Below are 23230 nucleotides of genomic sequence, written 5' to 3' on the forward strand. Positions count from 1 at the left end.
TATCTATCTATCTATCTATCTATCTATCTATCTATCTATCTATCTATCTATCTATCTATCTATCTATCTATCTATCTATCTATCTATCTATCTGGCAGAAGGTATATACATATTTGTACTCTAATTTAATATACTTTTATGGTGTATGGCACAAAGAATGAATTATAATTACCTAATATAACTTGCTAGCTAAATGACTAACTCACTCACTCACTCACTCACTCACTCACTCACTCACTCACTCACTCACTCACTCACTCACTCTATGGCTCTCTAATTGTTTTTGAATGAGAGGTTGCCAAACTTTTATGTTATTTTCACCTCTTGCACCCTCTTGTTTCTCCTACTCCAGCCCAAGTGTTGATTTTGTCTACCTGTCAAAACTAAATGCCTTGAACCAGCAAAGCTCGCAGTATGAAAAAGGCATCATTCACTTACTCTCAACACGTCACTTCTAGTGGGAACCTGTTCCTCCTTAAATAGATAAACCGGGACTCTCAGACTGCTCACCATCGGCCTGTGTGTGTGTGTACGTGCGTGTTTGTGTCGGTGCGCACGCGCGTGCACCCCGAAAAGGGGGAGAGCGCGCGTTGTCAGGGGGCGCGGCCGAAGCCTCGCGCCCGCGTTGCTAAGCGCAAATTTGTATATAAGTGCAAAAATGAGCGGCGATCCCGCTCAGCCTGCGGCGTCCTGAGGAATTCAGCAGGTACCGACAGACATTCAGCGGCTCTCTGTCCTGCTGCGGCGTGGATGTGGAGCTTGAAAGAGACCCCGGCTGTCTGAGCTCATCATGTCTGATGGATGGATTTAAGTGCTCTCTGTCAGTCCGCGCTGATCTCACGACGGTTCCGCATCTGGAGGGTTAAATCAGGCAGAAAATCAAGAACACTTTAGGACGAAGAAAAACTTCTTGCTGCTTGTAAGTATAAGATTATGCTTTTTGCTTTGGTTGCTAATTCCATTTAGGTGTAATAATAATAATAATAATAATAATAATAATAATAATAATAATAATATTTGCTACCTAGTAAGGTTTTTCTCAATCTTTATTTAAGTAAGCATGCGCAGTGAGGCTTTGCTGTATAACATGTCGTGTGAACGCTGTGTTTACACTGGTCCTACCTAGTGTGTGTACTGATGCAGTGACCTGCAGATGCACTCAGAGCGCTGAAAGGTGTATTAGTCTCACTGTTTTGAAGTTTTCTCCCTCCTACTTAAGGAATTATTAAAGTGGGGCCAAGAGTAAATTCAAGACGATACTGTTTTTATTAAGCTGCTTCAGGCATGAGAGTAGATATCAGTTTTATTAAAAAAATAAATAAATGTGTGGAGAAAAATGCAAGGTTTGACGTCAGATGAAATCGAGCTGATTGGTAAGAATGCCTAAAAGCTAAATTAAAACCAACTTCCTGTGTTGTGCAGTGAAAACAAACGTCCTTCGTCATGAGGAGGTCTCTCCCCTTGTCTTGCTGGGTCAGGGCAGCCGGCCTGATGCTCTGCCTGATGCTCTGCCTGAGCCAGAGCGCCGTGGCCGTGTTCCTCTCAAACTCCACTCGGCTCGACTCGATCCTGGACAAGTACAAGGGCAAGGACGGGGAGTGGTGGAGGGCGAGGTCGAGAGGGAAGAGGGCCATCAGCGAGGAAGACAAGCACCTGATCCTCGACCTGCACAACAAGCTGCGGGGACAGGTCTACCCTCCGGCCTCCAACATGGAGTACATGGTAAATTTAGAGCAAGCCGTCTGTGCTGTGATGTTTCTCAACCTAATTACATAAAAGAATGATCATTTGGAAAGAAAAAACAACTTTTTGTCAAGTCACAATGTGGATACTGGTGTTTTCTGACTTTTAATTCACTGTTTGTAAAGGATCCTTGCTACAGCTATCAGAAGATTTGTATTTGTTTCACCAAGCTTGAGTTGGTACTTAAGTCCTGAGTGGAAGACCGAAACACTGAGGTGGTGAAGAAGGTTTGGTCGGGGAGCGCAAGCGTAAAACTGATTAAAAATGACATTCACTTTCAGTTGCTTCCTGAACATGTTCTCTGTTGCTTTTATGCATGCTCAGTCAATGGGAAGTTGACGCCTCTGGTTATGTTGAGTTGCTACCCCTCGGTTGATTGAGTGCTTTGTGGAGGATTGAACTGCATTTCTGTCTCTGAAGCTCAAAATATTTGGTTAAGTTGAGGAAGAAGGGCACAATCCAATGAAAAACTGCTGCCTTCACAAGTAAAGTTGAAGAAAGGTTTCACAAACTGCAACATTCGAAAGAATCTATAATCAATGTCGAGAAACCCAGTTCAGGTTTTACTACTGGTAAAAAAAAAACAAAAAAACATTAAAAATACCCGGTCTTCATATATTTTTTATCTTTTAAAAACGTTCTGCCCAGTGTAGAACTAACAATAAGACTGAAAGTGAGACACAATCAAATGCATCCCAGACTCATCAAAAAACTGTGAAATAGTCTTTTAGTTTAGCACTAACAGGAGCTTTAGAGTTGTTAGTTATTTGGTAGCATATAAGCAACCAAGCAACATGTTCCCTAAATGTTTGTACAATGCTTATGTGCAAGACTTTTTTTGTACATTTTAAGGGACCCTTATTGGATTTTGCGGTGAGAGTTAGAGGGAACCATGGGATATTCATGTTGATTTTTCTGAATATGAACTCACAACCAAAACACATCATGGCTTTTGTCCTATTTACATTGTGTAATACTGCATAACATAACCACGCATAAAGTTGTTGATGTGTTTTGGGCCAAAGAGGCTTTAGTACTGCCACTCTCCACTGTTGGAGATATTCATATAAAAAAAATATTTAATGTCCAATATACATTCATATATTTTTGAGTCAACCAAATACTTTTTTGTTTGTTTGTTTTGTTGTTTTTTTTTTTTTTTTACCAAATATGAGGCACTTAAAATCAATTAGCTGCATCGACTGTATACTAAATTTAATTAGTTTCAGTTTAAATCTACTTAAATAGCAACAATTCACAATGTAGATAATCCCAAGACACTTTACCCACACAATTTAGAGAAACCAATTAATCTTACAGTCATGGTTTAGGACTGCGGCAGGAAGCTGGAGTACCCTGAGAGAACCCACGCATGCACAGGAAGAACATGCAAGCTCCATGCAGAGAGATTTGAACCAAGGATCTTCTTGGATCTTCTTCAACAGTACTACCAACTGGACCACTACTGTAAAGATAAATCATGCAAATACAGTTAAATACGATCTGATATTACATGTAATGTCAGACAGTCTAATTTAGACTTATACCAATTGGTTGAAGGGTATCTACGGAAGCCCAAGTCGGGTTTCAGTGAGAAAGCATCCTGAGTGTACAGAGCTGGGAATAATGAAACTGAGCTCTGCAAGCCTGAGCTACTGTCTGGCTCGCCCCTAAGTCATGCCTCCTTCTTGGACGCCCTCACTGACCCTGGCCCAGGTCCAGCTTTCACCCCCACAGTGTTGTCCTGTCCTCCACCTCAACCACCCTGCCCATCGGCCTCCACTTCCTGCCCTGCCTACCCTCACTCCATCATTCCATTTCTCTCCATGTTGACTTTTTTTTTTTTTATGCTTTACTTGCTCAATCTTCTGCCTCACTCACTGGCTATTCTGCACACATTTCTTCACCGTTTCTTGCTTTCTCTCTAATCCCCGGGCCACATTTCTCCCTATCCATCACAACTCACTCAAACCAATGCTGTGTTTTCTCTGATCCCCCTGATGCCTCTAATTTTGGACGCAACATTGGGGAGCTTGTTTCAAACGGGGTAGACTTCACTGGCGTGGGGCCAGATTAGAGCCAACTCGCGAGTTTCTCAACTCGCACGCGAAAAGATGCCCGGGGAAGTTGTTTTATTGAGCCGAGTCATGCCAGTTCCCTCAGCAGACTCTCTTGATAAGTCAATAACAATCAAAAATGTCCATCATCGCAACCTTTTAAGATGCTACCTTGAGGAAAAACTAACTAGATAGACAGAGAAATACTTAAGCAAAGTATGATTTATTATATTCATCTAGATTTTATTCTTGTCCTCCTACTAATTTTTACATTGACGTTTGTAGTTGGACGCACGTCTGCATTTCGAAAAGTTCTGTTCCTTGGGAAGCGAAGACGAATTGGTCACTTTCCGCGAACCTCTCAGTGGGAGGATTTGTGGAGTCGATTTTCTCCTAAGCTGGATAACTGAGTTGGAAGAATAAGACTGACAAGAAGAACACACTGAGCTGCCAGGGAACGTTAGAAACTGCAGTAAAGTTGGCGCGGCTAAGGCTTCATTTTAATTATTATTTTTTTCGTAAGTAGCAATGATTAATAACTAGGGAGTGAGGGCAGATTTGGGGTTTCCAGTTCTTCAAATGAACGAGGTTCATTGAGCTCTTAATCTGCCAGTAGAGTTAAAAGAAACACTGTTTAAGTGTAAAAAAATAAAAAGAACGTACAGTACCAGCTGTGCTGCAAGCACAGTGCCTCAGAAAAGTATCATATCCTTTATGTGAAAGAGAGATCAGTGTGAAACAGTACAGTAGAAAGAACATGATTTACTTTGGCATGAATGAATGAAATTCAGTGCAACCAAATGAGTTTGCAAGCTGTGAATAGCTTCACTCTGAGAGTAAGTTCATCTGAGTAGACATACAAATAAACTCTAAGACTCTGGCAGGTTTATGTGGTGACAAAACCGTGTTTTTCTGATGACATTATGTCCTCTAGAAACATAAAATGAAAGATAAATACGCAATCAAGTGAAAGAGGTACATCATATGCCGTGTCATATTGTTTCCACTTACCTCTGTTTCGTAAAGGTAAGCACACCATTTTCTACCAGTTTTCTTCACTTGGTAGTTAGTCCATTTTTAATATCCATGTAAGTACATAACGCCAAAACCGCATATACGATTTCGTTTAATTGCATGTAGGACAGATTTTATATTGCAGTAAGTTCTATTTTTGATTCTCTTTCACATTTTGGGGGCAGTCAGGATTTACTACTGCCCCCAAAATGTGATCAGTAATGATCCCTGATCAAAGTAAGTTAACTGCGGAGAGCTTCCTTCTGGGTCATAATTTTGAACGGCGTGGCATAACCAGACAGAGTAGAAGATGCAGAAATTTTCATTGGGCGCGACCAGCATGGACGAGATCAGAGGAACAGAGAGGGAAGGCTGAGATGGTTTTGACAAAAGATAGACAGATAAGAATAGATGATGTTGGACATGGGAGCTGCCAGGCAACTCCACATCTGGCAACTTGCTATGTCATGGACGTAGCGAAGGAAGACAATGCGATGGTCTACGAGACAGCGGAAGAGGCAACGGATAGACGCAGCATTAATATGTTCTGCAGTTCAAATCTAGGCGTTCTAGTACGTCCTCAGAGGTTTATTGGAAAGGACTGGTGAATTAAAAACCCTCACGAAACCTTAATAACACAAGGGATAGATTTAGACGTCAACTTGTGATCATCGTCTATGTAGCAGGCAACCCAAAGCGTCAAAGTCATTAATTGTAATAGAAAAAGTAAAACAATATCTTCAAGATTGGGAGGAACAAATGAAAATGAGAGGCATGTTTTGTTTGATTTTGAACAATCAGTATCAATCTTAACCTAACTTTATTGTTTTAGGCATCTTTTTGTAACAGAATAAAAGGGGTAAACGGCGTCAGGTCTCCCTTCATAAACTTTGGCACCGGTGCGTTAGCTTCACGCGGAGCATATGGTAAGCATTATGGTGGTCCACAGTTAAGCATTATCCTATTACTGTTGACACAAGATAGGCATAATGCAGCTAAATGGCAGGCCAACAACAGTGCACACTGCATCTATTCTTTGCCCTCCCCAAGTCAACAGTACATTAATTTCACCATGGCATTTAAATTACCCAACCCCCTATGCACAGTCTATTTTGTTTTTTGTTTTTTCTTTTTTTTCTGTTTGCTTCAGAACAAGATGTGAGTGAACTCCATTCAGGTATGTTGGCCTGAATTCACCTCTGTTTTGTTCAGTTCTTACATTTAAGATGGCATCAAGTAGCAAAAACAGAGACTTTCTGTGTTGCTTGTTTTTTTTTTTTTTCTTTATTTTTTTTTAAGATCAGTTACTGGAAACAAGCTATGAAACAACCACACCGAATAGTAGCACACAGCTGCAAGCTGATGTGGTGGTCTCGCATGTACGTGTCTGTGTGAAGGGAGGCGGACGTGTGTGTTGACGAGGAGAGGCCTAGCTCTTACTGCCTGGTGTTAAAGTTGCAAAAAAAAAAAAAAAAGGGCCTTTGAACTGAGAGTAAAGAGCGGATTCCTCCTTCGGGTTCAGCCTGCCTCATGTACGGCTAGAGCCAAGCTGGTTTTGGTAGAACCTACAGTGGTTCGGTGTCCTTGTACAGAATGATGAAATGTTCAAACAAGTTATGTGTGGCACTTACATCCACAAGTACGGTAAGTGGCCAATTAGCCAACTTAAATCAGCAGGGAGTTTGAGGTTCCCCTGGATGACCACATTTTTTATTTTTTTTCCCCCCAGATCAAACTTTCTCCCAGCAGCAGCAAGCTGACGCTCCCAGCCCCTTGCTGGGGGCTGATGCTGACCTGAGTTTACCTTTTCTTGTGAAAATAGCATTTTTTTCCCCCACCTCTGTGAACGTCGTCCGCTGATCTGTGTGTTCATGTGTGCTTTTGTTTTCCAGTTATGGGATTACGAGTTGGAGAGGAGCGCAGAGAACTGGGCGCACGCCTGCCGATGGGAGCACGGGCCGAGCCACATGCTGACACAAATAGGCCAGAACCTGGGAACGCACTGGGGCAGGTGTGTATGAAGCAGTACTTTTTAATGTTTGTTTCAACTGCGGATGTTGCAGGACTTATATCTTCACTCAGAGTGGAATGATACTTCGGTATTGGTGTAGAAAGTTTCAAAGTAAATCACTTTTCTACTGCGATCGCAGCACACTTTTGAAAAGTTATTTAATAAATGTTATTTATTGTGAGAGGGGATGGAGGGGGGAAGCACACATTGAGAAATGATGTTGCAATTTGACTGGTGCCTTCAGTAGCTGCCTACGTAAAACTAAAGCTTATCTTTTGTAGAGCTGGATCAGTTCTTTTAGTTGGTGATCCATGATTTGGCCTTCACGTCGTGGCTGAGTTGCTGCCCCAATCGGTTCCACCTTCTCTTCCCCCGGCAATATTTAGCAGTGAGAAAATTTCACAACTCGGACGTGTTGCACTGGTGCTGTCACATCATCGTACCTTGCATCGTACCTGACTGCAACAAATAATAATAATGATAATAATAATAATAACATATCTTTGTAGATGAAATCTGCATGATTTCATTCAGCGGTGGATACTAAAAGAGTTCTGACAAGGAGGTATATCCTCTGTGATAGTATCGTTTAAATAAAACCTGATCTTCAAAAAACCCATCTCAATCTTCTTCAGTTTTGTGGCACATTTGGCAGACTGATATATTTGCTGGGAAACGAAATATCAAGAGGTTTCATAAACACTGAATTGTATTCAAATGGTCTGTTCATAACAATGTTTTTAGTTTCTTTTCCCTGCCTCATAGAAATCAACCGTATATGAAGATAAAATACTTGATTATATATATTGTAGTTCTTATTGGTGACAGTCTTTATGTTTAAAAATGCATAATTCTTGAACTTTAGAGACAGACCACCGACCTACCACGTGCAGGCCTGGTATGATGAGGTGAGGTACTACAGCTACCCGTACTCCCAGGAGTGTAATCCACACTGTCCGTTCAGATGTTCTGGGCCGGTTTGCACGCACTACACTCAGGTAGGAATCATCCTGTCACTTTTCTCAGAAGCTAAACGAGTACTTGTCGATCTTTTTTTTGATCAAGTTGTTGATTCCGTGATTAGGAGATGATCTTAACTGACCAAAGCTTGTCTAAAACAGACTGAGTTCAAAAGCTTGTCATAAGACATAGACATCATTCTTTAATTGTGCGACATCTTTAAATCTATTCCATCACTAGTGAAATACATTTAAAGCCCAGTGGTCTACTAATGTGCGTGTTGGTGTTTGATTTTCTAAGTGTGCGAAAGGCTGATTGAGTGAAATGAGAATTCTAAGTGTGACAACGGAGGTGTTCAGTGTGTTTAGTTCACCTTCAAGCAGCTTGTAACGTTTAAACATCTTCCTTTTCAGCTGGTGTGGGCCACCAGCAATCGCATTGGCTGCGCCATCAACACGTGTTACAACATGAATGTTTGGGGAATGATCTGGACCAAAGCAGTTTATCTGGTCTGCAACTACTCCCCTCCGTGAGTCCGTGGACAAAGTGCAATTGATCGCAGACGTGGTTTTGGCTGTTTTCATAGTTTGACAGAAAATATGGAAATGTTGTTTTCTCAGGGGAAACTGGTGGGGTCATGCGCCGTACAAATACGGCACACCTTGTTCTGCCTGTCCAGCCAGCTATGGTGGAGGCTGCCGAAACAACTTGTGCTACAAAGGTAGGGCAGACTTTCGTGCTGGTAGACGATCACCTCAGGGCAGAGGTGGGTAGAGTACCCAGAAATTGTACTCAATTACAACATCTTATTCACAAAGATGTAAAAAGTAGCCGTCCAAGAAACTGCTCAAGTAAGAGTAAAAAAGTATTTGGTAAAAAGTCTACTCAAGTACTGAGTAACTAATCAAATTTTCAATCATTTAATATTTAAAAACTACATCATCAGATGGACCAAAAAAGTACACTTAAGTGGAAATTTTGGTGTTTTAATGAGCAAAATGATAAAATCAGAAATTTTTTCAGGATCCATTTCTTTCAATTTTACTCAAATAAGATACTTCATAATAACATTACTTAAGTAAAAGTAAAAAGCACAGTGTAGTAAAAATACTCCTAAAAGTATTTTATTTCCAAAAAGTTACTCATGTAAATATAATTGAATACATCTAACTAGCTACTACCCAACTCTGCCAAAGGGCAATGCATTTTCTGACCCAGTAGGTCGTTTCACCTTGTAATGCAATTTTGAAGCAGTTGTGACCTCGAAATACTTTTATTTAAGCAGGTTAACCCTTTTATTCTCATTTCTGAAAACTGTCACTCGATGCAACTTCAACCATTAAAGAAAATGTTATAAGATGTTGAAACACAACACTTGAATGATAGGACGTCGCGTTGTTTCTAGACGGTGGCGTCGAACGGCATCCAGCTCCTGAAACGGAGGAAAACAACTACATTGAACCAGAACCAGTAAGAGACAGAGAGCCCCAGCCGAGGGTCCGAACACCAGACCCATCACTGAATGAAAACACGGAGGGAAACCAAGTTGCCAGTACAGAGCAGATGTGTATGCACGTCCCTCTTTAATAAACCTTCTTTACCGATACGTCTGTATTCATTTCTTAAAGCGTTTTGACTTCAGCTAAAGTGATTCTTTGTTGTCTCACAAGCCCAACAGGTTGAGTGTGAGACCAAGCTGAGAGATCAGTGCAAGGGAACAACCTGCAACAGGTAAAACGTCAGCTGAAACAATTCAGTGCGCACACCGGAACCGTTTTGCCACGTTTGCGTAACATTGGTGCTGCGGGACTGTTGACCCACATGTGGCCTCTGTCCACAGATATGAATGCCCACCTGGTTGCTTTGAGCGACCTGGAAAAGTAGTTGGGACTTCTTACTACGACATGGTAAGTGATCACTTAAACGGAGACAGTTCGTGTCTTTTGGAAAGAAGTTCTGTCGAAAGGTTGTAACCAGTTGACCTTACGTACAGTAGATGACCCTGTTGGTGTCTTCAAATCTAAGAAGGTAAATCCAGATGAATTGGTTCCCAGAAGCTGAAGTCAGCAGGTTGTGTGAGGGGCCAACACTAAAGCCAACCTCTGCTGTTCAGAAATAATCTCCAATATGTCACAGCAGTTTACTGATGATTATATGCACAGGATATGGACGTGAGAGGCGGCTTGCCACCAGTGGTCTTTGTGTATGAAACATGTACTAAGAAGAGAATCTGAAAGCGCTTTTCCTCTCACAGTAACTGCTGTAACAGTAAAGTGTGTTAAAAGTAAAAAAGTAGAGACTAGTATTTTAATTATTTTTACTTTTGTTGCTAAACAGATACTCTGAGAAACAATATATATGTTGCATTTTCAGCACGTGTTTCACACAGGAAGAACATTGGTGGTACACCGCCTCCAGAATACATTCCCTCTGTAAATTATTATTTAATTCTTTGGAAACGACTACATAAGGGAAACAATATCAGAGTTGAGAGATTCCTAAAATATCTCTTATATAAACTGCGAGGATACGTTTGAATTTCTACTTTAGGCTGCTAGAAGTACACTGCGGTCTCATTAGCTTTATCTTCTGGGATCAATTAACTTACATTTATGCCAAAAGATGAGAAAAGAGTCTTTTACCAGAATCCCAACAAAAACTCTGAAGTTTCACTGAGAGACAACCACCAACACCATTACTGTATGTCGTAACGCCTCGTTTGTAAAGACTGAGATAGACTTTGACTCATCTTTCAGCAATCCAGTGTGTGTGGAGCTGGGCTGCACTCTGGGGTCATTGACAATGACGGGGGATGGCTGGATGTGACCCGACTGGGTAGAAAACAACTATTCACCAAATCATACAAGAACGGCGTCCAATCCATTGGGTAAGAAATTTAACGTCGTGCCCGCACGGACATCTACAAAGTTTCTTACCCTGCATTTGTTTAAGTACCATACATCACCCAGGCCACTACCCTTTAATCATCTTTGCAGGAAAAATAGAAGTGCCAATTCCTTCAAAGTGGAATCAGTACCTGGTAAGAATGATTTCTTTTTCTTTTTGCTGTTATTTGCATAAGAACATACTGCGGAACAACTTTTAGCTGCATCTGCTTTGTTTTCCAGTAAAAGCAATAAGATGCGATACAACAGTGGCACATTTCTGTCCTTTCAAGAAACCCGTTCGACACTGTCCCAGGTACGACTCAGAGACTCTTATATTAATCACATGTTGTTTTCTAGTCATGTTGTAATCAAATGCATCAGTTTCTCACTGGCAGAGGTTCTGTTTACAATAAAATATATTTATATTGCTCCCATTTAAAAAAAAAAGATGCCATCCCAAGGCACTTTAAATGACGTAACAGGTTCAGTTACATAGAGTTGAACTCAAATCAGTCCAATTCAATGCGATATAATCCAATCATAAAGTCAAAATAAAATGACATTACATGCAGTCTATTCCAGGGGACAGTTCCAAATATCTAAAAAGAAAAAAGTTGGTGGTGGCAGATTACAGAGTAATTGACCTCGCAGCAATCCCTCATCCTTAGCAAGCATGTGAGGACAGAGTGGAGGAGCCGCTCTCACTTATCAGATCAGGAGGACACAGAAACAATGAACGACAATCTTTATTGGGAAGGAAAATAAAGAGCAGACAGAGTCACAATTTTTGTTCTAGAAAGACACAAATTTGAAACACTGGGACAGCACTAACTTCTACTGGAAGGAAAAACCACGAGGATCTAAGGGCAGCAATAGCTCGGTTCAGGAAAGAGACGCAATTAAGCTCAGACTTCATGAGTACTGTCTATGGGAGGAAAAAAAACCCTGGATTTTTCATCACATTCTTTGACGTGGGACCACATGGAGAAAAACTACAACGGCAACAGCCAAATTGTCAGAGTTCAGGTTTGCTATGGAGCTACCGTGGAGAAATCAGCATCCTTTTCGTTTCCCCCCTTTCCCATCTGGAGAATGGGAAAAGGAAAACAAAATAGACATGGGGAAAAATAGTGCGACTTCTTACATATCTGATTATTTATTCACTCACTCTACTTTCTTGCTGCTACTTGGAAAAAAACATCAGGAAATGTCCTACGACTTTACCTTTTTCCAGGTTGTATTGCCCCAAGAACTGTTTGCATGACAGTCGAGCTCGAGTCATCGGAACAAAGTACTACACAGACGTAAGTGTTTCCATCATTAATAACTCCTGTTCTTTGTTATTGTTTTATTTTATTTATTTTTCTTCACCTTTTGCAGAACGGTAAATAATTTGCTTTATAATATGTTGTGAAGAAATCTAGCATCTGCAGAGCTGCCATCCACGCAGGAGTAATCCGGAGCGAGTCAGGCGGCTACCTTGATGTGATGCCGGTGGACACACGGCGGCAGTACAGCGGCAGCTACCAGAACGGGATCAACTCAGAGAGGTAGATCATCTTCAGATCTCCTGGATCTCACGTGAAGCTAACAGCTGTACAGTTGAAGCTAAATACTTACAGACATCGTAAAAACAGACATTTTCTTTCTTTTTTTTTTATGCTTTCACATCATCTGATATTAAATCAGACTGAACATTTGCTGGGTCACGCCAGGTACCGTTACTGTTATTATTCCCGTTTTGTAAATGCCAGAATAGTGAGATCGATTTCTATTACTATTTCTGCATCGTCAGAAGTTCACATGCGTCACAATTAATGTGCCACAACTTGGAAGCCCCAGATGTTGGTGACATGACTTTGCATTAAACTAATGCACACCTGTGAGTCACACAGGTGTGCACAGGTGTCACACAAAGCTCCCTTGTGTGACGTCTGGGAAAACTCAAAAGAACTCAGGCAGGACATAAGGGGGCTGAATTGTGGGACTCAACAAGCCCTGTGAAACCTTTCTGCACAGTGATGCCACAACAGAAAACTGTTTAGTTTATTACTTTTAGAAATTGTGGAGTATTCATTACTGTAGATCAACATTTAGCTTTGTACTTTTAATATCGGAGCAAGACCTAGAGAAACTCCTGATAGTTTACAAATCTAGAACAAACTTTCAAAGTACCATTTACTTACTTAACAACCAGGAACAAGAATCAAACATGGAGAACCAACATTTAGCTTTATATTGTACAAATTTAATAACCCAACCCAGAACAACTGGAACCAACATTTAGTTTTATACTTACTAAAAGAATCAAACATGGAGAACCAGCATTTAGTTTTTATCAAAACAAGAATCCAGAGAAACCCTCAATAGTTTATAAATTATGGACTACCTATTCTTATTCTTATTCTTACATGGGGAACCAATAGATGTAGTTTTATACTTTTACATTTTGTCTTTCTTTTGGTTTTGTTGTTTTGTTCGTATTTCCTTCTAATTCATATAAAGCACTGTGAACTTCTTTGTTCACAGTGCTACACAAATAAAGTTACCTTACCTTACATTCATCTGTTCAAACAATTATGTATGTGCAAGTGGGCAAATATTTAGCATTGATACCATTCAGAAAGGAAACATGTACCGAGTCCCAGAGGTGGATGTGTTTTGGTGAGAAATGTGAAATTAGTCTTTTACTAACATGGACTGAAAGACCAGTCTGAGAGGAAGAAGCAAGAAATTCAAAGAAATTGGAAAGAGGTTCGCTTGGCAGCCTGAAAACATCATCCTCGAGGGTTGCAGCATCGTGTTGGTGAACTTCACAAAATATTGGCAATCAGCTTTAAGACATTGAGCAAAAATGTTTAGCTTCAGCAGAAATGGCATACTGCCAAATCCGTTACAAAGAAACCTAAGAACGGTATTGTCAATCTTTTTTGAGTGGCCATCAGTTACATTTTCCACATCTGTTTTCAGTTGCATTCATTGATTAATGACACAACATTCGTACTTTGTTCAAGCAACATTCACGTTGTTATGTGTCTCAGCAGAATGTCTTTTTTACTCTCTGACTCGTGTTCTTTCAGCTTTCTGAACCCCACAGGAGGAAAAGCCTTCAGAGTTTTTGCAGTCATCTGAGGAAAAGCCCCGAAAGGACAAAGTACCGGCGATCGTATCTGAGAAGCCCACCCAGCATGAAATCAAAAACCGATAATTTTGCCCCCAGAGTAAATAACCCAACTTGTCTGACTCAAACACTTCCAAGTTCCTACGTGTGTTTTTCCTCAAGGATTTGCTTGTTTCTTAGGTCATCGGTGATCTGCTTTCCAGTCAGCCTGTGGCGAAGGATTTTCTAGAATTATAGTTTTTCAAAGTCTTCTGGTCTGAACCTTCAGAGTCAGCCGCAGAATACACGTGTGCCCACAATGCGCTTGTGGCTGCCGTGATATCGTGACATCATGCTTCTTAACACTTAAAAATAACTATTACGCAACCAGATAGCTACGCCGTTCCAGCATGTAATTTTAGGCCTTAAGGTCAAAGCCTGATATTACTTTTAGTCAGAACATTTCAGATCTCCTTAAGTTTTTTTTCTACATGCAGCAACTAAATAAGGGGGAAAAAATGACTCAACTAGCATTAAAGTAGGAAGCATTGTTACACAAGCTTTCTAAAATTAAAGTTTGAGATAATCAAAATGTGCAGAAACACATACAGTTCCAATAGCGTAGGACTGCTTTTAGAAACTTAGACACAGTTTATGCATTTCTGATCATCACTGGCAGGAATTACCTATTAACTTTGAGGTGTTAAAGATTTATTTGAAATGTTAATCTTCCAAACAAGAATCCAATCCACTGGTTCAAAATCTAATGTATACACAGATTCCGCGTTATTATTTGGCCACAAGAATCCTTAGCAAGTTGCATTGTTTTCTGACTGGACGTTCAGCCGCTCTTCTGTTTTAGAAGAGCTTTAGTTGAGTTTTAAATTGGTCCGTTTCCTGGCCTGGACTCAGGAAACTCTAACCCTAATCCTTCCTAAATCCGATGAAACGCTCAGGTGTCTCCAAGTCTCAAACATCTGACTCAAAGTGTTGCCTTCGGATGAAAAGGAAGCATCTTAAAGATAACAGCAGTGAGCCAAGCTTACTTTCAACATGGCCCAGAAGCAGGGAAGAAAGCCTCGCTCCAAAGTCGACACCGTTGAGCCTGAATTCACTGTTTGGCTGCCCAAACGGACGAGCTGGATGCTTTTAGGTGTCAGACGAGACAAAGAAGGTTTCGTCTGACGCGTGTCAGAGACTTCAACATCAGCTCAAATCAGGAGCAAGACCGACGGAACGAAGACGCATAACGGTGTTTTAAACTCTGGATGAGTCAAATTAAATCCAAGCTCATGGAAGGAGAGCAACATAAACGAGCTATACAGGCTGTATTGAGGAATATTTAGCTTCTAATAAATCATCAGAAGCCTTAAATTAGTGTCAAATTCATGTCAGCGATGACTATATGTAAAGTTCTGACTGGGAAAATATATGAACGAAATACATTTTTCAATTTTAACTTTAGAAGTTCTACTTTTAAGTATTTCTCACTATGTTCATTTATTCATTGTCCACTTATAGCTAAACAGGCCACAGGGATTGACTGCTGAACGGAAACATAACATGGGCTAAAAGGCACATTGTATATTTTTGTACATAGTTCTGTTGTACATAATGCTTAAAACATGCTTGCTGTTGTCGTCTATTTCTGTCTACATTTTTTCTTTTTTTTTCAAATTTTTGGAGGCTGTACAAAAAAAAAACCCCAAAAAGTGTTAAATGATGAAAGTCAAACAACCTGCATGCAAAGATATATATTTGCAATGTATGCATTTCTTTTAATAAATTAAAAAATCTACACTAATGTCAGTTTTGTATAAAAATTGTAACATATTTGATGTTTTTCACTATATTTTTTCAGCTTCTGTTTAATCCTGGCTGGCCAGGAACCTGCATGGCAGAATCACGATTAAAAGAGTTCAAACCTCTTCGTGTCATTTCTTGTCATATTTCAGATACTCACCTACAGATCCATTATCTTTGTGTAAAGTAAGGGTTAAAATCTAGTATAACATATAATCAAAAATGATAAATGGAAGTTTTTAAGATACAGTACTATAAATTCTGTAGTAACAAAGTTTATTATTTAACAACGAGGATCCATCTGAAAGTATTACATGAGTTTATGGGGCCGGATATTCACATGTTTCTTATTTCTTCCTGCTCCTTTTTGAGCACGTTCAGATTATTGTGCCACCACAGAAATGTGTCTTTTGCATTCTTTGTTCGTGTGTGAGCTTTATACTTCTATCATGTTCGAAATAAAATAAAAAAGAAAACATAAAGCGATACATGGTTTCATATTGCACTTATATGTATCCTCTTTTACCTTAAAAAACAAGCAAATGACTTCCTGGAGTTACCAAATTATTTGTAGAGATTTGAATTACTATCTTGGTAAAATTAAATTATTTTATGTTTCATCAGTCTCACCTAATCAATCAATCAACTTATCTGTTAGATGCAAAATATTTCACTTCCCTGGAAGTGATTCCATTTAAAAAGACCAAGGCGTGTCACTCAGACAGAATCAATAAATCATACTGCAAAATAACTCAACAATCCAGAACGCTAGCACTTTTATTTATTAAATATTCATTATATCCACCTTACTCTTGTGTTCTACTTTATTTCAGTATATCATGTAAAACCCAATAAAATTCCCATATATAAAAGAAAAAGCCTAATCAAATTTGTTTTTACATTTAATGTGATCAAAAATAAAGAACCCGAATGGGTATAAATGCTGTTGCAAAGCTACATCCTCCTAACCCCAAATGAAAGGTGAAGAGATCACTCCACTTCCCAGTGTATATTTCAGATATGCATTTTGTGTTTTTGTACATGTAAAACTTTAAATGTGTGTTAGAGCAATCATATTACACCAATCGTCCCACCATTTAGTTTGCCTGGTAGTAAATATTCAGAAGTCTCAAGCTCAGCCACGGATCAGGTTGTGGAGAACTCCGTGTATTTCCAGGAACTGAGGGAACCGCAGAGGAAAAGAAAGCTGGCTGCTGCAGGCCCAAGGAGGAGATCTTATCTGAAGCAGAGTGCAAAAATGTTTTTGTTTTTTTAACACCCAACATTAAGAATCAAAACACACATAATCTGTTCCGATTAGGATTTCAAAAATATTTAAAGTCGTGAATACAATTTATACCATCACAGTTAAGGGGTCCATTAAGGAGAAAATCACAACTCTGCACTGAAGGCTTCATCTTTCACGTCGCTTCCTGTGCCGCTTGTTATCGCCTCAGCTTGTGGAGCGTTTGATCTCTATGCCATTGTGAGCGAAGAGATGTCAAAGCATCCATCCCCTCCCCTCGCTGTGGCAGTAGCCGACATGCACAAAGACCAACTTTGTGTTTTGTGGATCTTATCGCTGAGACTCTCTTATCATCCCAGGATGCATTTCCTCTCCTTCCTCTGGCTCAGATGTGTTGAGGTCCTGGCTCAGAAATCTTCCTTTGATCAGCTTTTATTTGCAGATGGAGCGCTCCACACAGGACAGATGGAATGAAGGGGCATGCACCACCCAAACAAAATCAATCTGCAAAACTATAAAACGATCCATGTGGGTAAGTGTGTATGATATTGAGGAGATTACGTTGCAAAAAAAAATAAAGACAAGTACAGCTGGCGCAACAGTAACACAAGCCTGCTTGAAGTGGACGTGGCCTCCCACTGCATGTGAAGGATATCGCAAAAAGAAATCTAGAATAAAATGTGCTGACTGGGTCTGGGCCAGGTCTTCCTGGAGGAGGGAGCAGCGCAGCCCTGCTAAAATTCACAAGACCCTGTTGCAGGGGCAGCTGCTAACACATGGACCCCTCTGGTCAGTTGCCCAACTCCTCAATCAAAACGGATCCATTTAACCAACCTTTCGATTAGCTTTTCCAAGCGTCAGATACAAGCTTATTTAGTCACATCTCCATTCAACAGAAAGGTACTAAAATTTGCTTAGAAAAGTAGCTACAGAGTCTATCAGTGTTAGAATAAATGAAGAAAATGGCGCATTGTCAGGCAAGTGGGTGACCAGTCAAACGAATGTCAATCAATTAAATCAATTCATCAATTAAACCAAACTGTCTGTTTTCTAAATACCAGAATTTTTTAGTTTTCCCCCCAAAATTTTTTTTTTTAAATCCAGCCATTTTCAGTTGATATTTTTAGTTTTCATTGGAAAACGAGTCATTTCAAAAACCTCCCAATTATAAAGTCACAAAAATGTACGGTTGTATAACTGCGCGCATTTCTCTGTAGCCGTTTTATAAACATGGAGCGTGGGGTGTGACCAGCAACAGCTCATTTGCATAAAAGTGACACAGCCCTAAAATAAAACAAAGCTCATTCTGAGATGAGCTCAAAATAGGCAGAACTGAGCTGGTAAAATCTCATTTATCTGAGAATTATTTTTGCACAGAACATGTAAGTAACATGTCTTGTTAATTATACTACCTTGTTTAAGAGGAAGGATATTAGGTCTCCTTTAAAGTGGGCTACAGTTAGTTTTATAAGGCTACAGTGCTGCACATGTATAGACAGGATAATGCTTGTGAATGTCTCTAAGAGAAACTTGGAATATGTTAGACAAAGGATGTGGATGCTGAGGCATTTAAAAGGACGCTGAACTCGCCAAGGATAAGCTAAATCTTCTGAAGAAACTGAGAAATCGTTAGCAAAATTTCAAAAATAAGATATCAGCTGTTTGGAAGACCAAAACAAATCCTTGACAGTGTGGATGCCTGTTTTGTGTTTCATTTACACGTCACTCTTTTCAGATTTTCACTCATGCAAAAAATATGGATGTATACTTATCATTCCATTTAACAGCTAAGCGTCACTTATGTCTACGATGTAAAAGCCTCAAGAAAATACATGGAAGATTACAGCTGTAATGTGGCAAAATGTGAAAAGTTGAAGAGGAATAAACACTTTTGCAACGCACTGCAACCCGGTAACATTACATTGTTTGTAATGCGTTTGTAATTTTTCTGTGATTTTGTTCCTTCACATAGACTTTAACCTACTTTAAAAACACTGATGGTACATTTCTTTGACAGTTAATAAACTCAGAAAATACTGCTACAGCTTAAAGGTAGCCTTAAAAAAAATAAAGGCAGTATTTACTTAGAAACTGGAACCAAATGTTGCACTGTACTTAAATCTCTCGGAGACCCTTTTAAGTTTCTTTATATGGCAAGAGTTTGAAATTATACATCATCGTCCCTTTAAGATTCAAGCTAAATAAAAGGAACAACGTGTATCCTCGGGACCCTTCGTTGAATCTTTGCGTGTTGAACCTGCTTACACAAAGCCTGCAGCTTATAGCTCTAAAATGTATGTTCTTTCCACAGAAAGTGAATAAACACAGCTTCCTGGTGTTTGCATAGGGCTAACAACATACCCTCGTGTAGCCAGTTTTAGCGATAAAGTCTTTTTGATTGTGTGTGTTGGCCACTAAAACACAGAAACATCAAAAAAGACGTGGCAATTATGTTGCGTGGGGGGTGGTAGGGGGGAGGGGGGTTGAGATATGGTTTAAATTTGAGCGCAGCTGGTCAGGCTTGAAGCACACCATCGTGCATGCGTGGACGTGCACACGTGTTTGTGTGCACATACACCTCTGCGGACTAATGCGTAATTGTGCATGTGTTCTGGGCAGCCCTTTTCTAAATATGTCTCGGGCAATCACGCTCATGCTTTACTGTCGGCTGAGCCGGCGGTTAACGTTTGGGCGGACACACACCGTGTTCGTGGGCCAACAATGGCTACGGTGTGTGTGTGTGTGTGTGAGAGAGAGAGAGAGAGAGAGCGTGTGGTTGGACTACCTCCTCTCCGCTCTCCACCACTCACAGATATAGATGATGTTATTATTTTAACATACTTAGCAGCTGTGTTTTTGGTGGCGAAACACAGTATTCATTTTCCCACCACCGACATCTCTGATGGTGGAGGTGTATTTATATCTGGGGACTGTTTCGCTCCACTTTCTCATGACAAGAAACCGACCTGGAAGCTTCTCAAAGTCAACCCTGGTTAGTCGTTGTGTCACTCCATTTGCTCTAATAGAGGCTTTTGATATGGACAATTCCTTCTCTGTTTGTTTGACATGGCTTGAGCGTTTTTAAACAGTATTTTTTTTTTGTCATGCAACGTCCGTCCTAAAAATGAAACCACGCTTTCAAAGTCAACCGCGTTGCAACAATGTTCCCAGGGTCTTTGGACAGCCTTTAGCTACTGGGATGAGACTCTGTTCCACGTTTTCATTATTCGTTTCACCGCAAACCCATCTGGGGGGTTACTAAAACAAAATCTGTCTTAGTCTCATCTAGATCTAACAGATTAATAACTCATTTAGGTGCTTGTGTGCGTCTGAATATGGCTGCTTGTTCTGTGTTGCCTTGTGATGGACTGGCAAACCTGTCTCTTGCCCAATGAATGCTGGAGAAAGGCACCACCTGCCCACTGAAACCTGTTGAGTATAGACAATAAATGTAGACATTGGATAAAGAGAATAAGAACACAAACTTAAAGTGCTTGTTTTAGTTTTGCAAACAAAATTTGAAGGTTCTCCCAAACTTCAACCGAAGCTGAACGGCTGACGAGTGGTCAGGTGGTTTGCGGGACTTTTGTATTCACACACACTTTTCAAACATGGCGCAGGCCAGCTGGGGGGGCTCCCCCCTAGCTTTTCAGGGTAGGTCATGCCACATTCAGGTCACTAAACGGTCATGTGGAGAGTGCCGCAACCTCCTCCTTGGACACCAACAATTCAATTTCCATCCGCTTGACCATCTTCGTAGGTATTTTGTGAAAAAGCGTACAAATGATAAATGCTCCCTAAAAGTTGTCATAACAGGACTAGTTGAAACACAATGTCAACAAAATGTCAAATAAAAAAATAATAAAACACCCCAGCAAACTTTCTAACCAATCACAGAACGCCTCACACAGACCTCTGTGCCAAACAGCGTGGCCTGGGTTTGGTGTCGAGAAGGGGAATCGGATGCCTTCCTGTTACATGATGGCCCAATTTTTGTGACTCAGCTACACCACGAGAGTCGATTTTGACACTTTAGACAAAATATGGGAGAGCCTTAAGGGTTCCTGTTAGAACAATCTATGGACTTGGCCAAAAGTTAGCTGTGATTGGTTCACCAGGTAACCTTCTCGTGAATTAAATTAAGGTATCGCTCCTATTTGTAATTTGTTCTTGTCAAACTCTATCCTCCTTGTTCTAACCAGTAGATTTCCTCTACCTCCACAGTGTTTATTACTTGTTGACTGGCCTGCCATGTTTGTCTCATTTCAAACTGCTGACACAGAAATACCCACTGATTTAATTTAAACCGTTTCAGATCGTACTGCAAGGCTTTTTTTTTTCTTCTTCTTCTTCCTCATTTTGCAGTTTAAATGTATTTTGAGAAATATTAATTCTGGCTGAATCGGCACTTACCGCCCACACAACAAACACACTGACACTCACTTACCGGTCCCAAACTGATATTATGGGCTCGGGATCCCTCTCCTCCTGTTTTATTGGTAACCCACAGGGAGACTTTCAGTGCCAGCAAAGCGTGGCAGAGGGTCACTGGCTCCCACAGCGCCACAAGATTCATATTCTCGCTCCTTCCACTCAGATCCTTCGCTGTTGATCCACCTAAGGAACAAAATTTTCCACTCGGACCAAGAATAGTTTTCAGACTCCAGGCCGGTTTTCAGACTGCTTGGTTACGGTAGACTGAGTACAAACAAAGTTTCATTAGGTACAAAATGTATACATTATTTCTATTTCTTCCCTTAATGAAGAGAGCAGTTTTAGTTGTGAGTCTTGGTGAGAAAAACTGGCAGACGGTGGGATTTAGACAGAGAAATCACAAGCTTGTACTGTAAATACAGGAAAAACAACTGAAGCATACACTAGGGATATAGGGAGATCCGTGGTCGATATAACAAATCTTACTGGACGATAAATTGTTCCAGAAGTTTTATTGCGATAAACGATAAAATTGTTGTTTTGAGACCATTTTTAGATAATATAATGGTAATGGCAAAATAATATTGCAAGAACACATTCTAAAAGATCAATAAACTTTAAATTCTATTGAACATTTAACACTGGAACTGGAAGACATTTTAAATAATAAAAATAAAATACATTTTGACATTTTTGTAAACAAATTCTTCTTTTAAAAAAGGCCTAGTTGAGACCAAATCCTCAAACTGAAGGCTTTTATCCTCCAGTTTTTGGTAGAAAGGAAAAATAAAACAAAAAAAAAGAGATAAGCGATAAATCAGGCCAAAGGAAATTATTGATCTTGTTTAAATTTATCATGTGATAAATTGATTTTTTAATTATTGTGACATACTGCATTATCTTTGTCAATTTAGCCTGCTACCAAACACAAATGCTAAAAAGGAGGCTGAAAATGATGCAGCACTTTCAACTTGCATTGTGTTAAATATCAAATTTATTCATGACATTTGCTCTCTCTAAGACAATGGCAACAGCAAACAAAACAGTGTAAATTTGAAGTTGTGCTGTGCTGCAGGCACCACTGTCCCTGGTTTATCATGTCAAAACAACAGCTTTTATATTGGTTAGATGTTTTGACGGAATGACCGATGTCCGGTTTTAAATTTCACAGCTAACATCGGCCGATAGTGATACCACGTTGATAGTATCATCCATCCCCAGAGAAGACTTCAAACAACCGAGGATATGGCGATGCTCTGTGAACCTGAAAGTTATTTGTGTGAATTTCTGTAGATCAGCAAATTCTGCGATACCTTCCCATCTGACCCCAGCAACCGTTTCAAGTTGAAACTCTCTTGAATCTGCTTTCTTCCTCATCCTGATGTTTAGTCTGAGCTTCAGGAAGTCTTCTTCATCAAGACTAAATGGCAGCATGAATTGAGTTGCTGTCATAAACTGATTGTTTAAGAAGAAATTGAACTAACACATTTGATAAAGTGGCCGTTGACTGTATCTGGAGATGTATAGGGTAACATTTTTCTCGCAAGCAAAGCTCTAAAAGCATTAAGAGAGTTTGGCCATTGTAGAAGTGATGCATTGCTTAACAGACTCATGCTTTAAATCTCCATGAACTTCCTGCAATTAAAATGCCCTGATGCACGGGAGTCTTGCTGCTCCCGATATTGCGTTTTGTGGTCTGGCACAGCAGCGACTCAGTTGAAATTTATCCCTGGAGTGATGACACGAGACGTCGTCCAAACCCTCCAGCGTGTTTGCGCAGCTACCTGGTTTTGGAGTGGGGGAGTCGGTAAACAGGTAAAATGCTACAAATAGAATCTATAGCCACTTAAGAATACAGTCTGGAGGGAGGGCGCCCTGTTCCCCGGCCTGCGTCAGCACTGACCTTTTTGCTGTTTGCTAAAGGGATTTGATTTCACCTCCACCTCGCTCCTTTTTACGTTTTCTTTTTTTCTT

The 23230-nt window shown here is 40.2% G+C and overlaps 1 protein-coding gene across 1 annotated transcript; it reads left to right on the top strand.

Annotated features, from left to right (window-relative positions):
• Positions 1-653: 653 nt before the first annotated feature.
• crispld1b (cysteine-rich secretory protein LCCL domain containing 1b) lies at positions 654-14282 on the top strand. The gene is made up of 15 exons (XM_007571681.2): positions 654-919; positions 1423-1722; positions 6707-6825; positions 7691-7823; positions 8199-8314; positions 8406-8506; positions 9191-9352; positions 9456-9516; positions 9626-9692; positions 10542-10672; positions 10782-10825; positions 10914-10986; positions 11908-11977; positions 12090-12223; positions 13754-14282. The coding sequence occupies exons 2-15, from the start codon at positions 1444-1446 to the stop codon at positions 13803-13805; spliced, it is 1542 nt and encodes a 513-aa protein (XP_007571743.1). The 5' UTR covers positions 654-919; positions 1423-1443; the 3' UTR covers positions 13806-14282.
• The last annotated feature ends 8948 nt before the right edge of the window (positions 14283-23230 follow it).

This window comes from Poecilia formosa, unplaced genomic scaffold (genome assembly GCF_000485575.1).
Source record: "Poecilia formosa unplaced genomic scaffold, Poecilia_formosa-5.1.2 Scaffold285, whole genome shotgun sequence".
Classification (NCBI taxonomy): domain Eukaryota; kingdom Metazoa; phylum Chordata; class Actinopteri; order Cyprinodontiformes; family Poeciliidae; genus Poecilia; species Poecilia formosa.